The sequence below is a fragment of the Oncorhynchus keta genome, chromosome 1 (genome assembly GCF_023373465.1).
Source record: "Oncorhynchus keta strain PuntledgeMale-10-30-2019 chromosome 1, Oket_V2, whole genome shotgun sequence".
Lineage (NCBI taxonomy): Eukaryota > Metazoa > Chordata > Actinopteri > Salmoniformes > Salmonidae > Oncorhynchus > Oncorhynchus keta.
This window is the reverse complement of record NC_068421.1, coordinates 64,844,327-64,860,963: the sequence shown is the minus strand read 5'-3', so window position 1 is coordinate 64,860,963 and position 16,637 is coordinate 64,844,327. Positions and strand designations below refer to the sequence as shown.

Here is a 16,637-nt window from a genome sequence, read left to right as displayed (position 1 = left end):
GAAACCGTACTGGATTGGACTCTGCTTTGTATAAACGTGTTGGAATGTGTTGGTGCTGTATCCAGATACTTACAGAAGTGTGAGCAGTATCTCTCTTGCTAGTTTCTCTCTAGCCAATTTGTACAACTTCAAATAATTTAGATTTATTCAGAGTTGTCAACAGGACACTCTGTATTGTTTTCAGTAGAATGACTTCAGTCAGTTCAGTTGATGCTTTTTCTCACTAACAAGGTCAAACTTTAACAAATGTTTCCTCAAACGCTTTACACAATAACATAAGATAAGCATGTTTTTCAAGGACTTTGTTAGTCAATGGAATAGATTTCGGAGACTTTTCCCCTGGGAAATTGGCCACCTAAGTTTCTGGTTGCTGTGTAGGAGAGAGATGACAGTAGCTGGAGTTGTTAGTGAGGAACTGAGTGGCAGCCACTGCTGTGGGCTTTAATAACTCGTGATTCATATGCCACATACAGACCAGCCATGCAGCTCACAGACGTGAAGACTCTCTCTCTCTCTGAGGAGGAGGAGAGGAAGGTGGGAGAGATCTGAGTTCATATCAAACACCCCCTTCTCTCAACAAAAGAAGGGCCAAAAAGTGTCATGTGACAGTTGGACTCTTTGTTCTTTTCAGAGGTCTGGAGAAAGACTGGCCAGGGGTTGCTTTAGTAATGCACTGCTGTGTGTGTGTGCATGCATGTGTGCGTGTATGTTCATGCTAATGTCTGTGTGCAAACATGTTTGTCCGCAGTATTCCGCCCATCCACTCTCTCCAGTTTGCAGTGAGAAAGGAAGGGCAACCTCATCCGTCAGTTTCCTCTGGTTAATTGTATTCCTCTCTTCATTTCCCTGCATGTGTTTTATTTGTGGCTTTATTTTCCTGTGCCACTCATTAGTTTTCCTAGTGGGTCTGTTCTGCTGTCTGGGTAATGAGGGGCCAGGCCTGCAGCATGTGACAGAGCTGGAGCTGTAAAGTGTCTGCTAGTTGCTACTTTTAGAGCCCCAGCTGAAACACATTCTGATCTCCCTGCCCTGCCTGCTGCCTCCACGTCTTAGCTTATTGGCTGTGTGTCAGCCCCTTTCGCTAAAGCTTCCTATTCCTTCCTGTACACTACATAAGATGGTTGAACGCCCTGCTGTAGAAACCCTGAGTGTCGGCTCGGAGTCTGTCTACAGCCTGATTCACTGGGATTTGTGTACTGAGTGGAGGACCGGCATTAATGGGGGAGAGATAAACTCCCAAAGCCCTGGGTATGATGGGTCTGATGTGGGTTTAGATGTATAGTCCAGCCCAGATGTCCACTGTGTAGAGCAGACCAAACTGTTTTGTCTCCCACAGAACTGCACCATTGTCAAATATGGGATGGATGAGAGAAGCTGGTTGGGAATAGCAGTCAGGCTATGGTGACAGATTTATTAGAGGGTTTATTCTGAAGAGTGCTCGTGGCCCACAGCCTCTCTGGGTCTTTTGTCCACTCAAAGCAGGTTTGAATTCATTGAAGGGGACTTGCATTATTCACTAGATTCCCATGGAGGAGTGAGTGTGGGGGAAGGCTGGAGAAAACATAACACTGATAACACTGTTTAGAAATGCACTGGAGTATTCTCTTCTTCCCCTGTACATCTCTAGTAGCTTTAGTTGGAAAGGTTATAGTTTTATTTCCTTTGCATGTTGACTCTTGCGTATCTTTTTGAATCAAGGCCAGTTTTGTTCACTTTCACTTAACAGATTTGTATGTGCTGTGGGACTAGTGCAGGACACAATGCTCCTACTATAGGTACAGTAAAAGAAAGACAATATTTGTGTTTGCTGACATCAGCAATGGCATGTGCCCTGTGTCACGAGCCAGATACAAAGGACTTTAAAGAATTTGCGAGTGTGTCTGTGTGTGTGTGTGGTATTGTGTGTCTTCAGTGAAAGATGCAGAGGATGATATATGCAGTGGGCAGAGAGCCAGAGAAAGACCATTGTGCTTGTGAGAGGTAGAGAGACAAAAGAGAGAAAGAAAGTAAAACAGTGTGAGGTAAGGAGGAGAAACATCATGAGAGACACAAAGGAGATAGATGAAAGAAGAGGTATTTTCTAGACCCACACCTCAGTTCAAATGATGGCCATAACCTTGTCACCTCTTCTAGTATTTTGCCTGAATAATTTATGTTATCAGATTAATGTCTTGAATATTCATGTTCTTAAGGAGCCCAGAGAGGGTTAACCCTTTCTCTTCCGGCACGTGCGACAGACTGTCACCACAGGGGAGTAATTGTCAAGCAACATTCCTTAAGTGGAAAGATATGTGCCTGGTTCTGGCCCCACTGACTCACTGCTGGGCTGCTTCATTTTGCTCTCTCCGAGGTCAACAGCAGGCCTCCACACACTGACCAGCCCTCAGGCACTTTACTCACCAGCCAATTAACCCCCCGCCTCCGCACCACCAGTTTAACTGGCTTCTATAGGAATCGTCACCTAGCTACTGCAGGAAGGGATATGTGGTTGTGACTGGTCAGTGGTCTGGCACAAAATGGCTGCTGACCCACCCACTGTGCATCATGACCCAGGAGGGTGCTGTTAATTAAGGTAGGGTGTTTGGTTGATTTGTGTGAATAGTCGCACTTGCATAGACTGTAATGTGTTTTAGAGCTGTGAAGGGATATGTTCTTCCCACTCGCTGGCGTTTGTCCTGTGGTATGATGATGCTGAGTAACTGGGACATGTTCAGTGACTCAACCCACCTGACGAGTCTAACAGAGCAGGTGAATAAACATCTGTGGTGGTCTGATCCGAGGTGCTTTCAAGACAACTGGGAACATAAATAAAACTTCAGGTCGGAAAGCTGAAGTTCTTAAAAGAGTTTCCGTATTCGTATTCGAGTTGGATGACCGTTAAAAATGATTTTCCCAGTCCAAGCTACCCAGTTGTCTTCAATGCACTGAAGTCTGGGATTTCCGAGTTCCCAGTAGTTTAGAATGCGGCACGATGTCATTCATGACCTGTGATCAACATGATATTAGAGGAGTTAAGCAATTTCTGGAAACTGTTCTTATGGGGTGAGGGAGTTTTTTATTCTGGATACCTAATATCCAGTGCCGTATCACTCTGTGAAAGCCTGTTCTCTGCTCTGATTTTCAGTCCCACCATGCATCTGGAACATTAAGTACAGTACAGTAGGTGGATCAAAAGTCTTTCTGATCCTATCTCATTGGAATGTCCTTTTTCTCCTGAGATTGAAACCTGCTGGTAACCATCTCCTAATATACATAGCTAGCTAGATTACTATGTCAACCAGGAACAGGTTTCAAAGAGCATATCATCCATCATGAAAAGGTGATACTTATTTACTACACAAACCTATTAACGTCTAGAATGTCATTGTATGCTGTAACATTTAGATTTTCCTTCACTGAAACTAAGGGGCCGAGCTCGAACCATGAAAAACAACCCCAGACCATTATTCCTCCTCCACCCAACTTTACAGTTGGCACTATAAGTTCGGGCAGGTAGCGTTCTCCTTGCATCCGCCAAACCCAGAATTGTCCTCCGGACTCCCAAATGGTGAAGCGTGTTTCATCACTCCAGGGAATGTATTCTACTGCTCCAGAGTCCAATAGCGGTGAGCTTTACACCATTGCATTGCGCATGGTGATCTTAGGCTTGTGTGTGGCTGCTTGGCAATGGAAACCCATTTCATGAAGCTCCCAACAAACAGTGATTGTGCTGACGTTGCTTCCACAGACCGTTTGGAACCCGGTAGTGAGTGTTGCAATCGAGGACAGGCGATTTTTACGCGCAATTTTCTTTCGTCCCGTTCTGTGAACTTCTATGGTCTACCACCTTGCGGCTGAGCCGTGGTTGCTCCTAGACGTTTCCACTTCACAAGAAAAGCACTTACAGTTGAACGCGGAAGCTCTAGAATGGCAGACATTTGACAAACTGACTTGTTGGAAACCCACAACCCTTTTGTTGTGACAATCCTAAATAAGTTCAGGAGTAGAAATGTGCTTAACAAATCACATAATAAGTTGCATTGACTCATTCTGTGTTTAGTAATAGCAGTGAACATTATTTTTGAATAAATACCCCATCTCTGTACCACACACATACAATTATCTGTAAGGTCCCTCAATCAAGGAATGAATTTCAAGCACAGATTCAACCACAAAGACCAGGGAGGTTTATCAATGCCTCGCAAAGAAGGGCACCAGATGGTAGATGTGCAAAAATAGAAAAGCAAACTCGGTGTGTAAAAATAGAAAAGTAGACGTGCTATATCCCTTTGAGCATGGTGAAGTTATTAATTTGGCGTTGGATGGTGTATCAAAGATACAGGCATCCTTCCTAACTCAGTTGCCAGAGAGGAAAGAAACTCCTCAGGGATTTCACCATTAGGCAATGGTGATTTTAAAACAGTTACGGAATTTAATGGTTGTGATATGAGAAACTGAGGATGGATCAACAACATTGTAGTTTCACCACAGTACTAACCTAAATGACAGAGTGAAAAGAAGGAAGTCTTTACAGAATACAAGGCACTTTAGTAATACTAGAAAAAATGTGACAAATAAATTCACTTTTTGACCTGAATACAAAGTGTTACGTTTGGGGCAAATCCAACACAACGTTACGCTTGGGGCAAATCCAACACAACACTGAGTACCACTCTTCATATTTTCAAGCATGGTGGTGGCTGCATCATGTTATGGGTTTGATTGTCATCGGCAAGGACAAGGGAGTTTTTTTTGTTGATCAAAATAAATGGAATAAACCAAGCACAGGCAAATCCTAGAGGTAAACCTGGTTCAGTGTTCTTTCCAACAGAAACTTGGAGACAAATTCATCTTTCAGCAGAACAATAACCTTAAACACAAGGCCAAATCTACAATTGAATTGCTTACCAAGATGACATTGAACGTTTCTGAGAGGCCTGGTTACAGTTTTGACCTAAATCGTCTTGACACTCTATGATGGCAAAAAATGGAATTGGCTTTCTAGTAATGATCAACCACCAACTTGACAGAGCTTGAGGAATGTTAAAAAGAATAATGGGTAAATATTGGTGTGCAAATCCAGGTGTGCAAAGGCCTTTGAAACGTGCCCAGAAAGACTCACAGCTGTAATCGCTGCCAAAGGTGATTCTAACATGTATTGTCTAACGGGGTGAGTATTATCTAATGAAAATATATGCCACATCTGCTCCAGCATTCCCTCTCTGGCTCTCGAGGGCACCAGGCTGCCCTTCATTGCACACACCTGTCTCCTGGACGCCTTCACGTTGTTGATTGCCCCCTCTGTATCTGTATGTTCCTCAGTTGTGCTCCCCATGTCAGCATTATTGTCAGAATGTCATTTTGTTCCCCCTGTCCAGACGTTGTTCTTGTTGTATGTCCGTTTTCCATTAAATGTTCACTCCCTGTCCTTGCTTCTCATCTCCAGTGTCTGTCCTCACAATATATTAGTGTTTTTATTTTATATAAATGTTAGCTTTTTTTTACACTTTGGCATTACAGCGTATTTTGCATAGATTGTTGACCAAAAATGACAATTAAATTCATTTTAATCCCACTTTGAAAAACAACAAAATGTGGAAAAAGTCAAGGGGTGTGAATAATTTCTGAAGGCACTGTATGTCTTTTTGACCTGTTGCCAAGGAGGTCCTCAACATAAGAAGACTGGAGGCCGTTGTTGGTAAGATTAACATTGTTAGTCAAATGTTTTTCTTTCTGTGTTATCTAATGTGACCTCTGTTAGCAGATGATTGATAATGCCTTATAATTGGTTCTCTCTTGTGCTTGTCTTTATTTTCTAAAAGGTTACATGGTGGAGACATGTGTCTGCAAAAATGTTTAAATCTGAAGATAGTTAAATTAAAGCTGAATGAAGATAAGGCCTTAAAGGGATTAACAAAAGCGTAAATATATTATTTAATATGTAATTAATTTAATAAAAAATTACAATTAAATTTGTATAAGCATATTATTTATTGTTTGATGATATAACTACAGTTACAAACTTGAGGAAACATGTGCGCTAGTCTAGTGGTGACCAGAGAATGTGCCCAATTTGACTGGAGCGTGGAGTGAGTTTCACCAAAGGCTGGAGCGTTGGCCTTCTCGCCTGCTCCAATTCCGCTCCAGTAGCGCTCACTTCGTGAGCTCACGGCATTCCCAACCCAGCATGAATTTGTAGTCTACTTGCGTGCTGCTATCCCCTTGCTTTAGCTACTGTCATCAAGTATGCTAAATATTTTCATAAAGAAACTGATGAAACACATAGGTGAAAAATCAAGGCGACTTACAAAGGTGAGGAGGATAGAGCAAGAGAGAGAGTGTGGTGATGAAGTGTCCACAACTAAAGAATCATTGTGGAATCTGAAAAACACATATCTCGAAAGCCTGATGGTGTACTTGTTATGTGCACATGCTAACAGAAAGGAATGAGGTGAGTAGCTAGCTAAGTCTGTCACTGTAGCATAGTATTTATAAACAAAAAATATCTTAAAAGTTTGGTTCATTTTCATTCTATTATCTATACAATAGGCCATCACTGATTTTGGCCCAATAGGCGTGACATATTACCTCTTTCAAGGAGCTTTTTGTTTTGATAGGGTTATTTTCACTAAAATCTTTTAGGCCTACCTACAGAAAAAAACCACTACACATCCTGCCCAGCCTGGCAAGAGTGACCCAAAGGATGTTTAGCATCCCCAATCACAGAGAGTGTATTCTCCGCTGCTGGTCTGCTCTCCAGACACCATTGCATGAGCCTGAAACCACAGACTCAGGCCAAACTCATGTTTCTAAAAATGAATTAAAATGCACTTTAGACTGAGCCTAATAATTGATTTTTCCTATATTGAAGTAAGTCACAGCCTTTTGCGCAATTTATTGACTATAGTGATTTAATACAACAAAATGTTGTTTAAATGCTGAAGGCTTAAAGTCCCTGCCAGCCTAGTGTGTCGCACTCGCAAATGCTTCAAAATGTATTTATTTGAAGGCTATAACCTGTAAATAATTTAAATAATATAGCCTAAATAATTCATTTTCGTGCTTTCTTAGGCTACCTGTCTGGCTCTTGACCTGTTTAGAGTGTTTATATGCTGTTTAATATGACATGTAGCCTATTTGAAGTGATGTGCGCTTCTTACAGTCACATTTTCCAGTTGTTTATTAAAATACTTTTCATTCAAATCATATGATTTGGTTTCTATACTTCAAGAAACAAATTATAGGTCCAGGTAGTCACAAAAATATATTGGTGTTGGTTAAATTGTGATGTTATTGAATGGAGCGAATTTGTAGCAGCTGTTTTTTTTCCTGTGAGAGAGGAGTGATATTTAGCGGAGTAGTTGGAAAGGATTTCACATCGTTACACTCACTCCCCTTTTGACGTCCTCCTTTTTCCGCAGCAACCAGTGATCCGGGTCACGGCACCAATGTAACAGTTTTACCTTCCGTCCCTCTCCTCCCCGGCTTGAACCAGGAAACCTCTGCACACATAGCCACCCTCGAAGCATCGTTACCCATCGCTCCACAAAAGCCGCGGCCCTTACAGAGCAAGGGGAACAACTACTTCAAGGTCTTAGAGCGAGTGACGTCACCAATTGAAATGCTATTAGCGTGCACCCCGCTAACTAGCTAGCCATTTCACATCGGTTACATGAGCATGTAGGAATTGTGTAGGTATGTGTATGTTTTAAGTAGTAGATAACCAAAAGCTCAGTAGTTACACAGTTAAGGGAGAATTACGTAGTGATTTGCACAGGAAATATGTAGTGTTCACCAGTAGTGAAACGTCCCAATTTATCATTCATTACTACTTAAATTACTACATAAATCACCACTGGCTTACGACACATCTCAAAAGTAATTGGGTAGTAAAACCAGGAGGTTTTGTGTAGATCTTGTGTAGTAGTGATGAGTAGTAGGTAATTGAAAGCTACTTTTCATGAGGGATGTCCAGATGTAAATACGTCCACATGCTTCCCAGCCGAAACAGTTCAGAAGAGTTTGTGCATATATTATGATGACATTTTGTGACGTTTTGTTAGTTTTGGACTTCGGTGAGTTTTTTGGGGGCTGTTTGGGCACACAACTTTTTTTCTGGAGGCAAGCCAAAGTTCGGAACCTGAGTCTACGCCCCTTTGTCAGTGATTGGTCAACAGTAGGTATGTCTTTGTTGTCATTCAACAAGATATGACTCATTTTCATGCACATTTGTTAATTGAGAAATACTGCATCAAACATCTTAGTTAGATGTAAAAATCTCCTCTGCAAAAACGTCAAAATTAATGACAGATTTCTTGAGTTATCTTAGATTAACTCTTGACTACTTTGAGAAAGTGTATTTTGGCGACAGCGTCTCAAAATGGACAAACAGTACTGTTGCCCCTTTTTTCTCGTTTTTCAAGCGAAGGTCTTTTAAGGGAGCATGCGAGCACCCTCGTTCGGTTTGCCTAGCCGACTTCCGCTAGCCACCAGCCAAACTGAAGCATGCTGATGCCTTTAGTCTACACCCCTGGTGTTCATTACTCCTCTTACCTAATGGCGTTCTTTCATCTCCTCAATACTGCAATGCTGAGTAAGGAGACATAGCACAGAGAGAAGGGAGATCTTATCATTATTTAATTACAGGACTAGATTTGACTACTCTTCATTGAATTTGCAGAATCAGAGTGAGTGTCTGTGTATTTTGAAGTGTGCTGTCATCACAAGGCAGATTATGGTACTCTCCCATCAGTCAGTAGCACCCATGATGTTGGGAAATTCCCACCAGACTCTCTAGACCCATACTGCTATAGTACAGTCCTCCCTGCTGCTGCCCTCCTGGCACTGATCCAACAGCAAAGCATCTCCTTGAAGAAGATGATATCTGGTTGCACTGCAATTACTGTGGGGTGGATCAACCATTTTAGGGACGTGAAGCAGGGCCTTAAATCGCCCCCTCTCAGTTAGAGACATTTCACAGAGTTAATACCAGACCTAAACACTGACACCAGCCCTGGCTCAGATAAAATTTCACACAGCACCAAGAGGACAAAGGCTTTGAAAGCAACATCAGCACTGCCCTGTGTGTGTGTGTGCGTGTGCGTGTGTTTCAGTGGCGGTGTGTTTGTTGTTGAATAGCTTTAATAGAACTGGTTAACGGGGTCAGTGCGTGCTCACACTCAGCTGTTGTCTGGGTCAGTGGATTCTCTACCTCTCCTTATCCCCGTCCTCCCCAAGAGGCCGTTTCTATAGGACTGCTGCTCCCTCAACCCACCACCACGTCTTACCACACAGAGGTTTACATCCATGCATGTGTAAAACAAAGACTGCTGAGTAAGAAACTCTATCAAAGTGCCAGGACAAAGTGTTTCTTTGTCTGTCATCACCACATGATTTCATTTTAATTAAGGCAGCAGGCTTTATCCTCAGTTGACCCCTTATGATAATCCAATATCATAACTTATGGCTGCACCGCTGAGAAGATTGCCATAAATGTTTTACCAAGTTCACTTCCCTTCACATGCCAAGCCAAGTTAAGGAAATAAAACAGGTTATGAATAATCCATAAACTGTGTGGCTGCTCTGTGAGGAGCAGGTGAAGAAACAGCAGCAACAGCAAGTGATGTCAGCCTCTCTCTCTGCTAAGGCATGAGTTTTGTTTCTCTGCTCATTAGCATGCTAAAAGGCTGGCTGGGGGCAAAGGATGAAAGCAGAAAGCTGAGCAGAAAATCCATTCGGCTTAGAAAGGAGTCTTGATTTCATTGCCCAATTAGTGGCGTAGTGGTCCAAAAACTGGGTGTGGAACGCTGAGGTAAACATGTTTTTTGGAGAGGGCATGGAACAAGACGTCTCTATCTGCTGTCTTGTGGTCAGAGTCAGACTGGCTGGTGGTTCACTGATAGCCTGCAGTTATGTCATCCTGCTCCTTGCTGCTGCTATGGAGAGGGAGGGAGCATCAGTGGAACTATGACTGGGATACATGAAGCATGGTCTCTATGCCACTGGCTTCATTTCACTGTACTTACGTATATATTCCATCATTATCATAACATATCCGGTGCCAATGCAGTTGTCACTGTGCTATAGTATACCGGGTGGGCAGCTTAAGAGGAACTGTACGTACACACGTATATGTTTCCACACATTTGTCCTTTGTGAGGATGTGCATCAGCAGCACATGTTTACTTTACCGGGCACCATGTCTGTGATATTGTCAGCCTTATATAACCCCTAGTCCTCCCACTCCTCCTCCTGCCATGTGGTCTGATCTGATGTCTCTCTCTCTTTCTTCCCTCTTAGAGCTGAGGATGATGGCAGAGGGGAAGTTTGCCAGTCTGCCAAGAAATATGCACATGGGCGTGGGCAGCAGGCAGTGTTCTCTGGCCTCCTCCATGGACCTGCTGAGCTCCAGGCCTGCAGTACCGGAGCTGCCCCCAGCCGGATACCACAGTGTCTCCATCCACGGCACTCTGCCTAGGAGGAGGAAAGGGGCCCCGGTTCAGGGCCCTGCCCGCTCCTGGGACATGTACAGTCACATGGGCACTCTGCCCCACCCGGCCCGAGCCCGCCTGCCCACCTCGCCCCTCATCCACAACATCATCGAGGAACACCAGCCTTACCATACAGGGATGGAAGGCCACACCTCATACAGGTACAGCCAGACACAGCTTTTATGCCCCCCGGCTATAATTTCCTTTGTTAATTTCACAGAATCCGAATCTAAAACAAATATTTATGTTTTGTCCAATAAGACAATTAGGGTGCGCTCTTTAGAGCCCCTTAAGTACTTTGCAGACTTTCAGCTGCTACCACCCCCCTGACTAACTGAGACTACTTCACTCTGAAATAGTGTCCCAGCTCAAGCCATGGTAAGCAGGTCAGCTGAGATGTAATCAGTGAGCAGCACATGTTAGCACTAGCCTCTCTGCTACCACCTCTCTGTCTGTCAGGGAAGAGGGCTGTATTCCTCAGGCCCTGTTGAGTTACTGCAGAGCAGCTTCACTGTGGCCCCCTATAGATGTTATCTGGGGGCTGGGGCTGATTTGTCAGGGCCTCCTCTTCCCCACAGCACTTTGCGGGGCTTAACACCTCACTCACTACTGAAACACAACACTGTCAGACTGCTGATAGGGCTTGCTTGATCTTAGAGAACACAGAGAAGTGACGAGAAGTTCCTCAGCATCAATCCATGTGATTAGGCCAGGAAACTGTGGATAAAGACACAACAGCACATTCACACGTATACACACACACAGACCTCAGAGAGATGCAGTGAAGGTAAGCCCTCTGTTTAGATATAAACCAACCGCCACAACAACAAAGCATGTCTAGATGGTTGAGATATATGCGCCCAGACAACCCAGACTGTGAGTTATATCCTGTGTGACAGAGTTTTGTGTGTCACTATAGACCAGAGCAACGGTGCAGTGCTGGACAGAATGAAACACAGTCTTTAGACACACTTTGGGCAGGCAGACAGAATATGTCTGGACTTTGGTGGAGGAAGGGGGTTGGGGTGCGAGGGGGGTGTTACTAATAACTGAAAAGGCTGTGTCTATCCGTTGACATTTGAAGGTTATCTAATATAGGTCTAGTATTTAATCTCCACAAAGCTGGTGAGGTTAGTGAAGGTGAAAAGTAGACAAAAGGAAGGAGAATAAATAAGCCACAACCTTCATTCTGGCAGTATGGGAGACACAGTGGAGGTGTGGAGGAGCAACAGAGGAAGAGGGTTGTCTGGCTCAGCAAAGAAAGGGAAGCAAGGAGGGAGGGAAGGAGAGAGATAGTGAGAGAGGGATGGAGAGGAGGGTTAGAGAGGTTCTGAAGAGAGCCCTGAGGTGCATTAAGCACACGGAGACCAAAGCCCAGATTCTGGCTGCTGCTGTAACTCTAGACGCTGATGTGCAGATAGATGTGTGGAGATGGTGAGGGATCAGGGCTAACAGAACACTATGACAGCTATAGTTCTGAGGGACCCATTCTGTGTGGCTGCCAGCACTGTGCTGCCTGCTACAGGACAGGACTGCAGGCCCATTGTGTCTATCTGAAGGCCGCTGGTTGATTGGTTGGTTACCTGGCTTTGCCAGGGAGCTGGGTATGGCTGACTGATGAGGGAGATTTCAGGATTAGTCAAAGGGCTTTGTCCTCATCGCTTATGAAAATATACGCGTAACTACCAAAATAAAGGAAACACTTGAGTAAATGAGCGATATAAACTATATTGAAAGCAGGTGCTTCCACACAGGTGTGATTTCTGGGTTAATTAACTAATTAACATCCCATCATCATAGGGTCATGTATAAAAATGCTGGGCAGGCCATTATTTAGGTTACGATGACTGTGACCCCATAGGAAGACAATGCCTCATCCACAGGGCACAAGGGGTCACTGAATGGTTTATGAGAATGAAAACGATGTAAACCAAATGCCATGGCCATCTCCGTGACCAGGTCGCAACTCAATTGAACACTTGAGTTTCTGGAGCAGCGCCTGAGACAGCGTTTTTCCACCACCATCAACAAAACACCAATGATGGAATTTCTCTTGGAAGAATGGTGTCGCATTCCTCCAATATAGTTCCAGACACTTGTAGAATCTATGCCAGGGTGGATTGAAGCTGTTCTGGTTCGTGGCGGCCCATTGCTCTATTAAGACACTTAATGTTGGTGTTACCTTTATTTTGGCAGTTACGTGTGGCTCTGTCATTAACTTCAGGATGGGAGGATATGCCACTCTGTCCATCTCTTTTCATGCAGATTACATTGAACAATGAACACTGAACACAGTGTTTCATTTCTACTCATTGAACTACTTTGCTTATTCCTGTTTTGTGGATATTGTACATGTTTTAAACCAACCTATGTTTCTTTGTGCTGACTTTTTAGTCTCCCCGACTGTCTGTTGACCCTTGACCCAGACAGTGCTCCATCCTTTAACCACACACTAATTAATCAGTGTTTACTCTGTATCGATGACGCTATCTGGATTGATCCAGAAAGTGAGTGATTCTTCAGGTGACCCCTAACCTCAGTCAATCTGTGTGGTATGTGTGCCTGTGTGGTTGTGTGTGTTTGTATGTGCCTAAGCCAGATAGCCACTATAACCCAGGGCCCACTCACTCTGCCCCAGGGGGAGGCAGACAGCTCTGGCTGTGGTGTGCCTGCAAATACTTTATGAGTTGGACTCCGGTTGACTCAGGTTGAGATGGCGAGAAGATTTACAGCCTTGTATAGGAGATGAAAGGGCTGATAAAAGACGGAGCTGGCCGTGAGCTCAGAATCTAGAGTGACTGATTCTCTCTGTTTGTTCTGCTGAGAAATGGTCTGCTGCTGGTCAGATCTGATGCGTGGATGGTTTCCTCCAAGGCTAGAGAGTGGTGAAGTGTTTTCTGGATGTCTGTCTGTCAACGTCAGTTCTCAACCACTCTGATCAAAAACCAAAACATCCCACTGGGAATCATGGTGCTACAGCTGCAGTACATACGTTGTTAGGACCAGGTAGGTAGACGAATAGGCATCACACACACCACGTCTTTCACAGAAAGTCTTTGTTTACGCCATGCCCAGGCTGTCCTCTGTATCACAGCAGAGATAAGTAATGATGCCGTGATGTCCGGCCACAAGGACACCGTGAACTAACCCAATCCTAAGAAAAGGATGTCATCATAACATTGCTGTTTGATCATTGGTCGCATCTCCAAATGATGCCATGCTGTGTTACTGTAAAGCTGTTGGTTAGGTACAGTAAACATTATATTCCCATATCTTAAAAGTAATATTCCATTCCCATATCAGAAGCACAGCCACGGAACAATAATTTTTACTGTAAACTATTATTGTCAATGATTGTCTGTGGGACTCGAAGGCTTCTATTGTGTGAGCCAATCACAGTGTAAACACTATAAATCCTGTCCTAGTGTTAGTTCTGTTCATAATGTCCAGCCAGAGCAGAAGTTTCTCCCTCTCCTCCGTGAGTGCTGATCTGGTGGGTAAATAAACAGCGCTCCTTTTGCAGCTCCTGTTTGTGTTGGACCAGGGGTGTCCTGTTTTTTCTCTCTCATCTGCTCCCTCCTCCCTCATTCTCTCGTTCTCTCCCTCTCCTCTGGGTTGGAGTAAGGAGTAGGCAGAAGGCAGTATAGCCACAGCTGGTTCTGCTTTTATAAGGCCAGACAGCAGCAGGCTGAGAGCACATGTTCGGTCTGATGGGACACACACCTGTAGCTACCCAGTAAATAAAAAGAGAGAAAGAGAAGTCAACCAGAGCAACTCATTACCACCCCCTCTCCTCTTCATTTTTCCCTGCATTCATTATTTCATGACCAGATGGACACTCAATTCTGTTTGGGAGAGATTAGTATATGTATGCATTTATATAAGTTATTTTGTGCACAGAAGAGCACTGATCCACTGTACTATACAGTACATGTAGAAGTTGAGGGATTTTCCAATAGAGTCAAACTGTCCCTTGAGTCAGTAGTGTGGATGTGCCTCCGCAGGCTTCGGTTGGGCTGGGCCTTGCCGAACCCGGCTAGGCGAACCGTACTAGTGTGCTCGCATACTCCCTTAAAAGACCTTCGCTTGAAAACTAGAAAAAAGTGGCAATAGTACTGATTGTCTCTCTTGAGACACTATAATCAGTCCTCAAAATAGTCAGAATTAATCTAAGATAACTCAAGAAATCGGTCATTCATTTTTAAGTTTTTGCCAAGTCGTCCTGACGAGGATGTTTGGTGCAGTATGTCTCAAGTGAAAAAATGTGCATGAGGACAAGTTGTTTCTCGTTGAATGACAGGAGGAATTGAAAAATTCCTACTGTTGACCAATCGCCGATGAGGGGGTGTTGACTTTGGCTACCAACTTTTGATTTCCTTGAGAAAATGTTTTATGTGCCTGAACAGCCGAAAAAAAACCTTGCTGTAGTCCAAAACGAACAAAAACGCCACAAAATGTTGTCGGAATATATGAACGAACTGTTCCGAACTCTTTCGGCTTGGAAGCAGGCGAACGCCTTTAGGCATCCAGAGCAACCTTTGACTGAGGGAGTGTTGCATGTCAAGTGCCCCTCTCTCTCAGTCAGTGAGTCAGAGAAGGGGAGGCTGTGTGCGGAAATCCAATTATAGCCACGTCGTCTGTGTGTGACCTGCTCTGTCCTTGTCCTTGCCTTGACTGAGCTCCATTTGAACTTGAGGTTTGGGGAAAGTCAGTGGTTGAGCAGGGTACATTTCCTCCCCAGGACACAATGCAGCTGTGGTCTGGCTGACACTAAACCGGTCTAAAGGAGAGGATCTTTGGCTGGCCTGAGGCCTCATTCGTCCTCTCACTTGTCCTCTCACTCGTCCTCTCTCCAACTCTATGATGTGTCTCCCAACACCTCTGTTCTCTACCCAATATGAACAGTATGGGTGGGATATCTGTTCTCTACCCAATATGAACAGTATGGGTGGGATATCTGTTCTCTACCCAATATGAACAGTATGGGTGGGATATCTGTTCTCTACCCAATATGAAGAGTATGGGTGGGATATCCATTCTCTACCCAATATGAACACTATGGGTGGGATATCTATTCTCTTTATTAGTCTCGGCTGTCTGATGGGAGCAGGTGGAACCTGTAATGTCTTGTCCAATTCTATAGGAACACCACCATACTGTGAACTGAATGTGACGTTACCTAACACTGTAGATGTAGTTGTTGAATAACAAGGCCAGCTCTTTATTCTGTTGCGGATGGAGCGGCTTCAGAGGTGAACCAGCCAGCGCAGCAGCCTGTCTGTGTTGTGTTCCTCTGAGGTGGCATGACATACCAGTCACTCACCCTGCTGAAAGAGAAGCCAGGTTACTGTATAGGCTGACATGAAAGAATGGGCAGAGGAGAGAAAGTTCACCTCTCCTCGCAGTGAGTAGATGAGACGCGGTCGTACAGCAGCTAAATGGAGATAGATCTGTTTAAGAGCTAGTGGCCGGTGCTGAACTTCTTGGGAAGTATTTTTCAGATTGTTATACTCTCAACCGTATTTCCTGCTGCGTTCCCGGCTTTCTCTGAAAGTAGGGAGGAAAGAAAAGACCAAGGGCCATCACAGCAGTTCGGTGAGTTATTTTTAGATTGTAATTTTACACTAAATCCTTTGGTTTAGATACTAACTCGCTTATTCAACATTTTGAATGGATTAAGGGGCAACTTGAAATTCCACTGTTTTTGTTTCCTACTCCACGAAGGCTCTTAAAAGAGATGTTTGTGTTTTTTCCCTTTACAATCCCGATGGGAAAAGTGGTGAAAGGCTCAAGGAATTACTCCCCCTCTTGTCTGACTGTAAGACCCCTGCATCAAGGGCTTGGGTTCAACTTCTCTAACCCCCCCCCCCTGAAAAAAACCCATTTGAGATGAGAGACAGAGGCAGAACTCAAAATAAACAGAATTTTTCGCAGAGATCTGGGAATGCATCCACACTTCCTCAGGGATTTGAAAAGAACTAATCTTAGCTTAATGATGTTATGTCCTCTCAAAATGCATTTCTAACATCTGAAGTGATACTGAGAATTTTGGGAGGACTAGCCCTGCTAATGATACGGCATTTTAAACCCCCTTTTTTCCCTCTGATGTAAGAGACAGGGCAGATGTGGGGGTGTCTCTTACCCCTCTGTGAATTTGCCAGTGGGGTC

The 16,637-nt window shown here is 44.1% G+C and overlaps 1 protein-coding gene across 1 annotated transcript in view; it reads left to right on the top strand.

The window, feature by feature from the left end:
- LOC118390950 (breast cancer anti-estrogen resistance protein 3-like) overlaps positions 1 to 16,637 on the top strand; it is a 66,272-nt gene that overhangs the window by 281 nt on the left and 49,354 nt on the right. The window contains exon 2 of the mRNA XM_035781824.2: positions 10,279 to 10,630. Coding sequence (XP_035637717.1) covers positions 10,287 to 10,630 — 344 coding nt within the window. The 5' untranslated portion in view covers positions 10,279 to 10,286. The remainder of the gene's footprint in view (positions 1 to 10,278; positions 10,631 to 16,637) is intronic.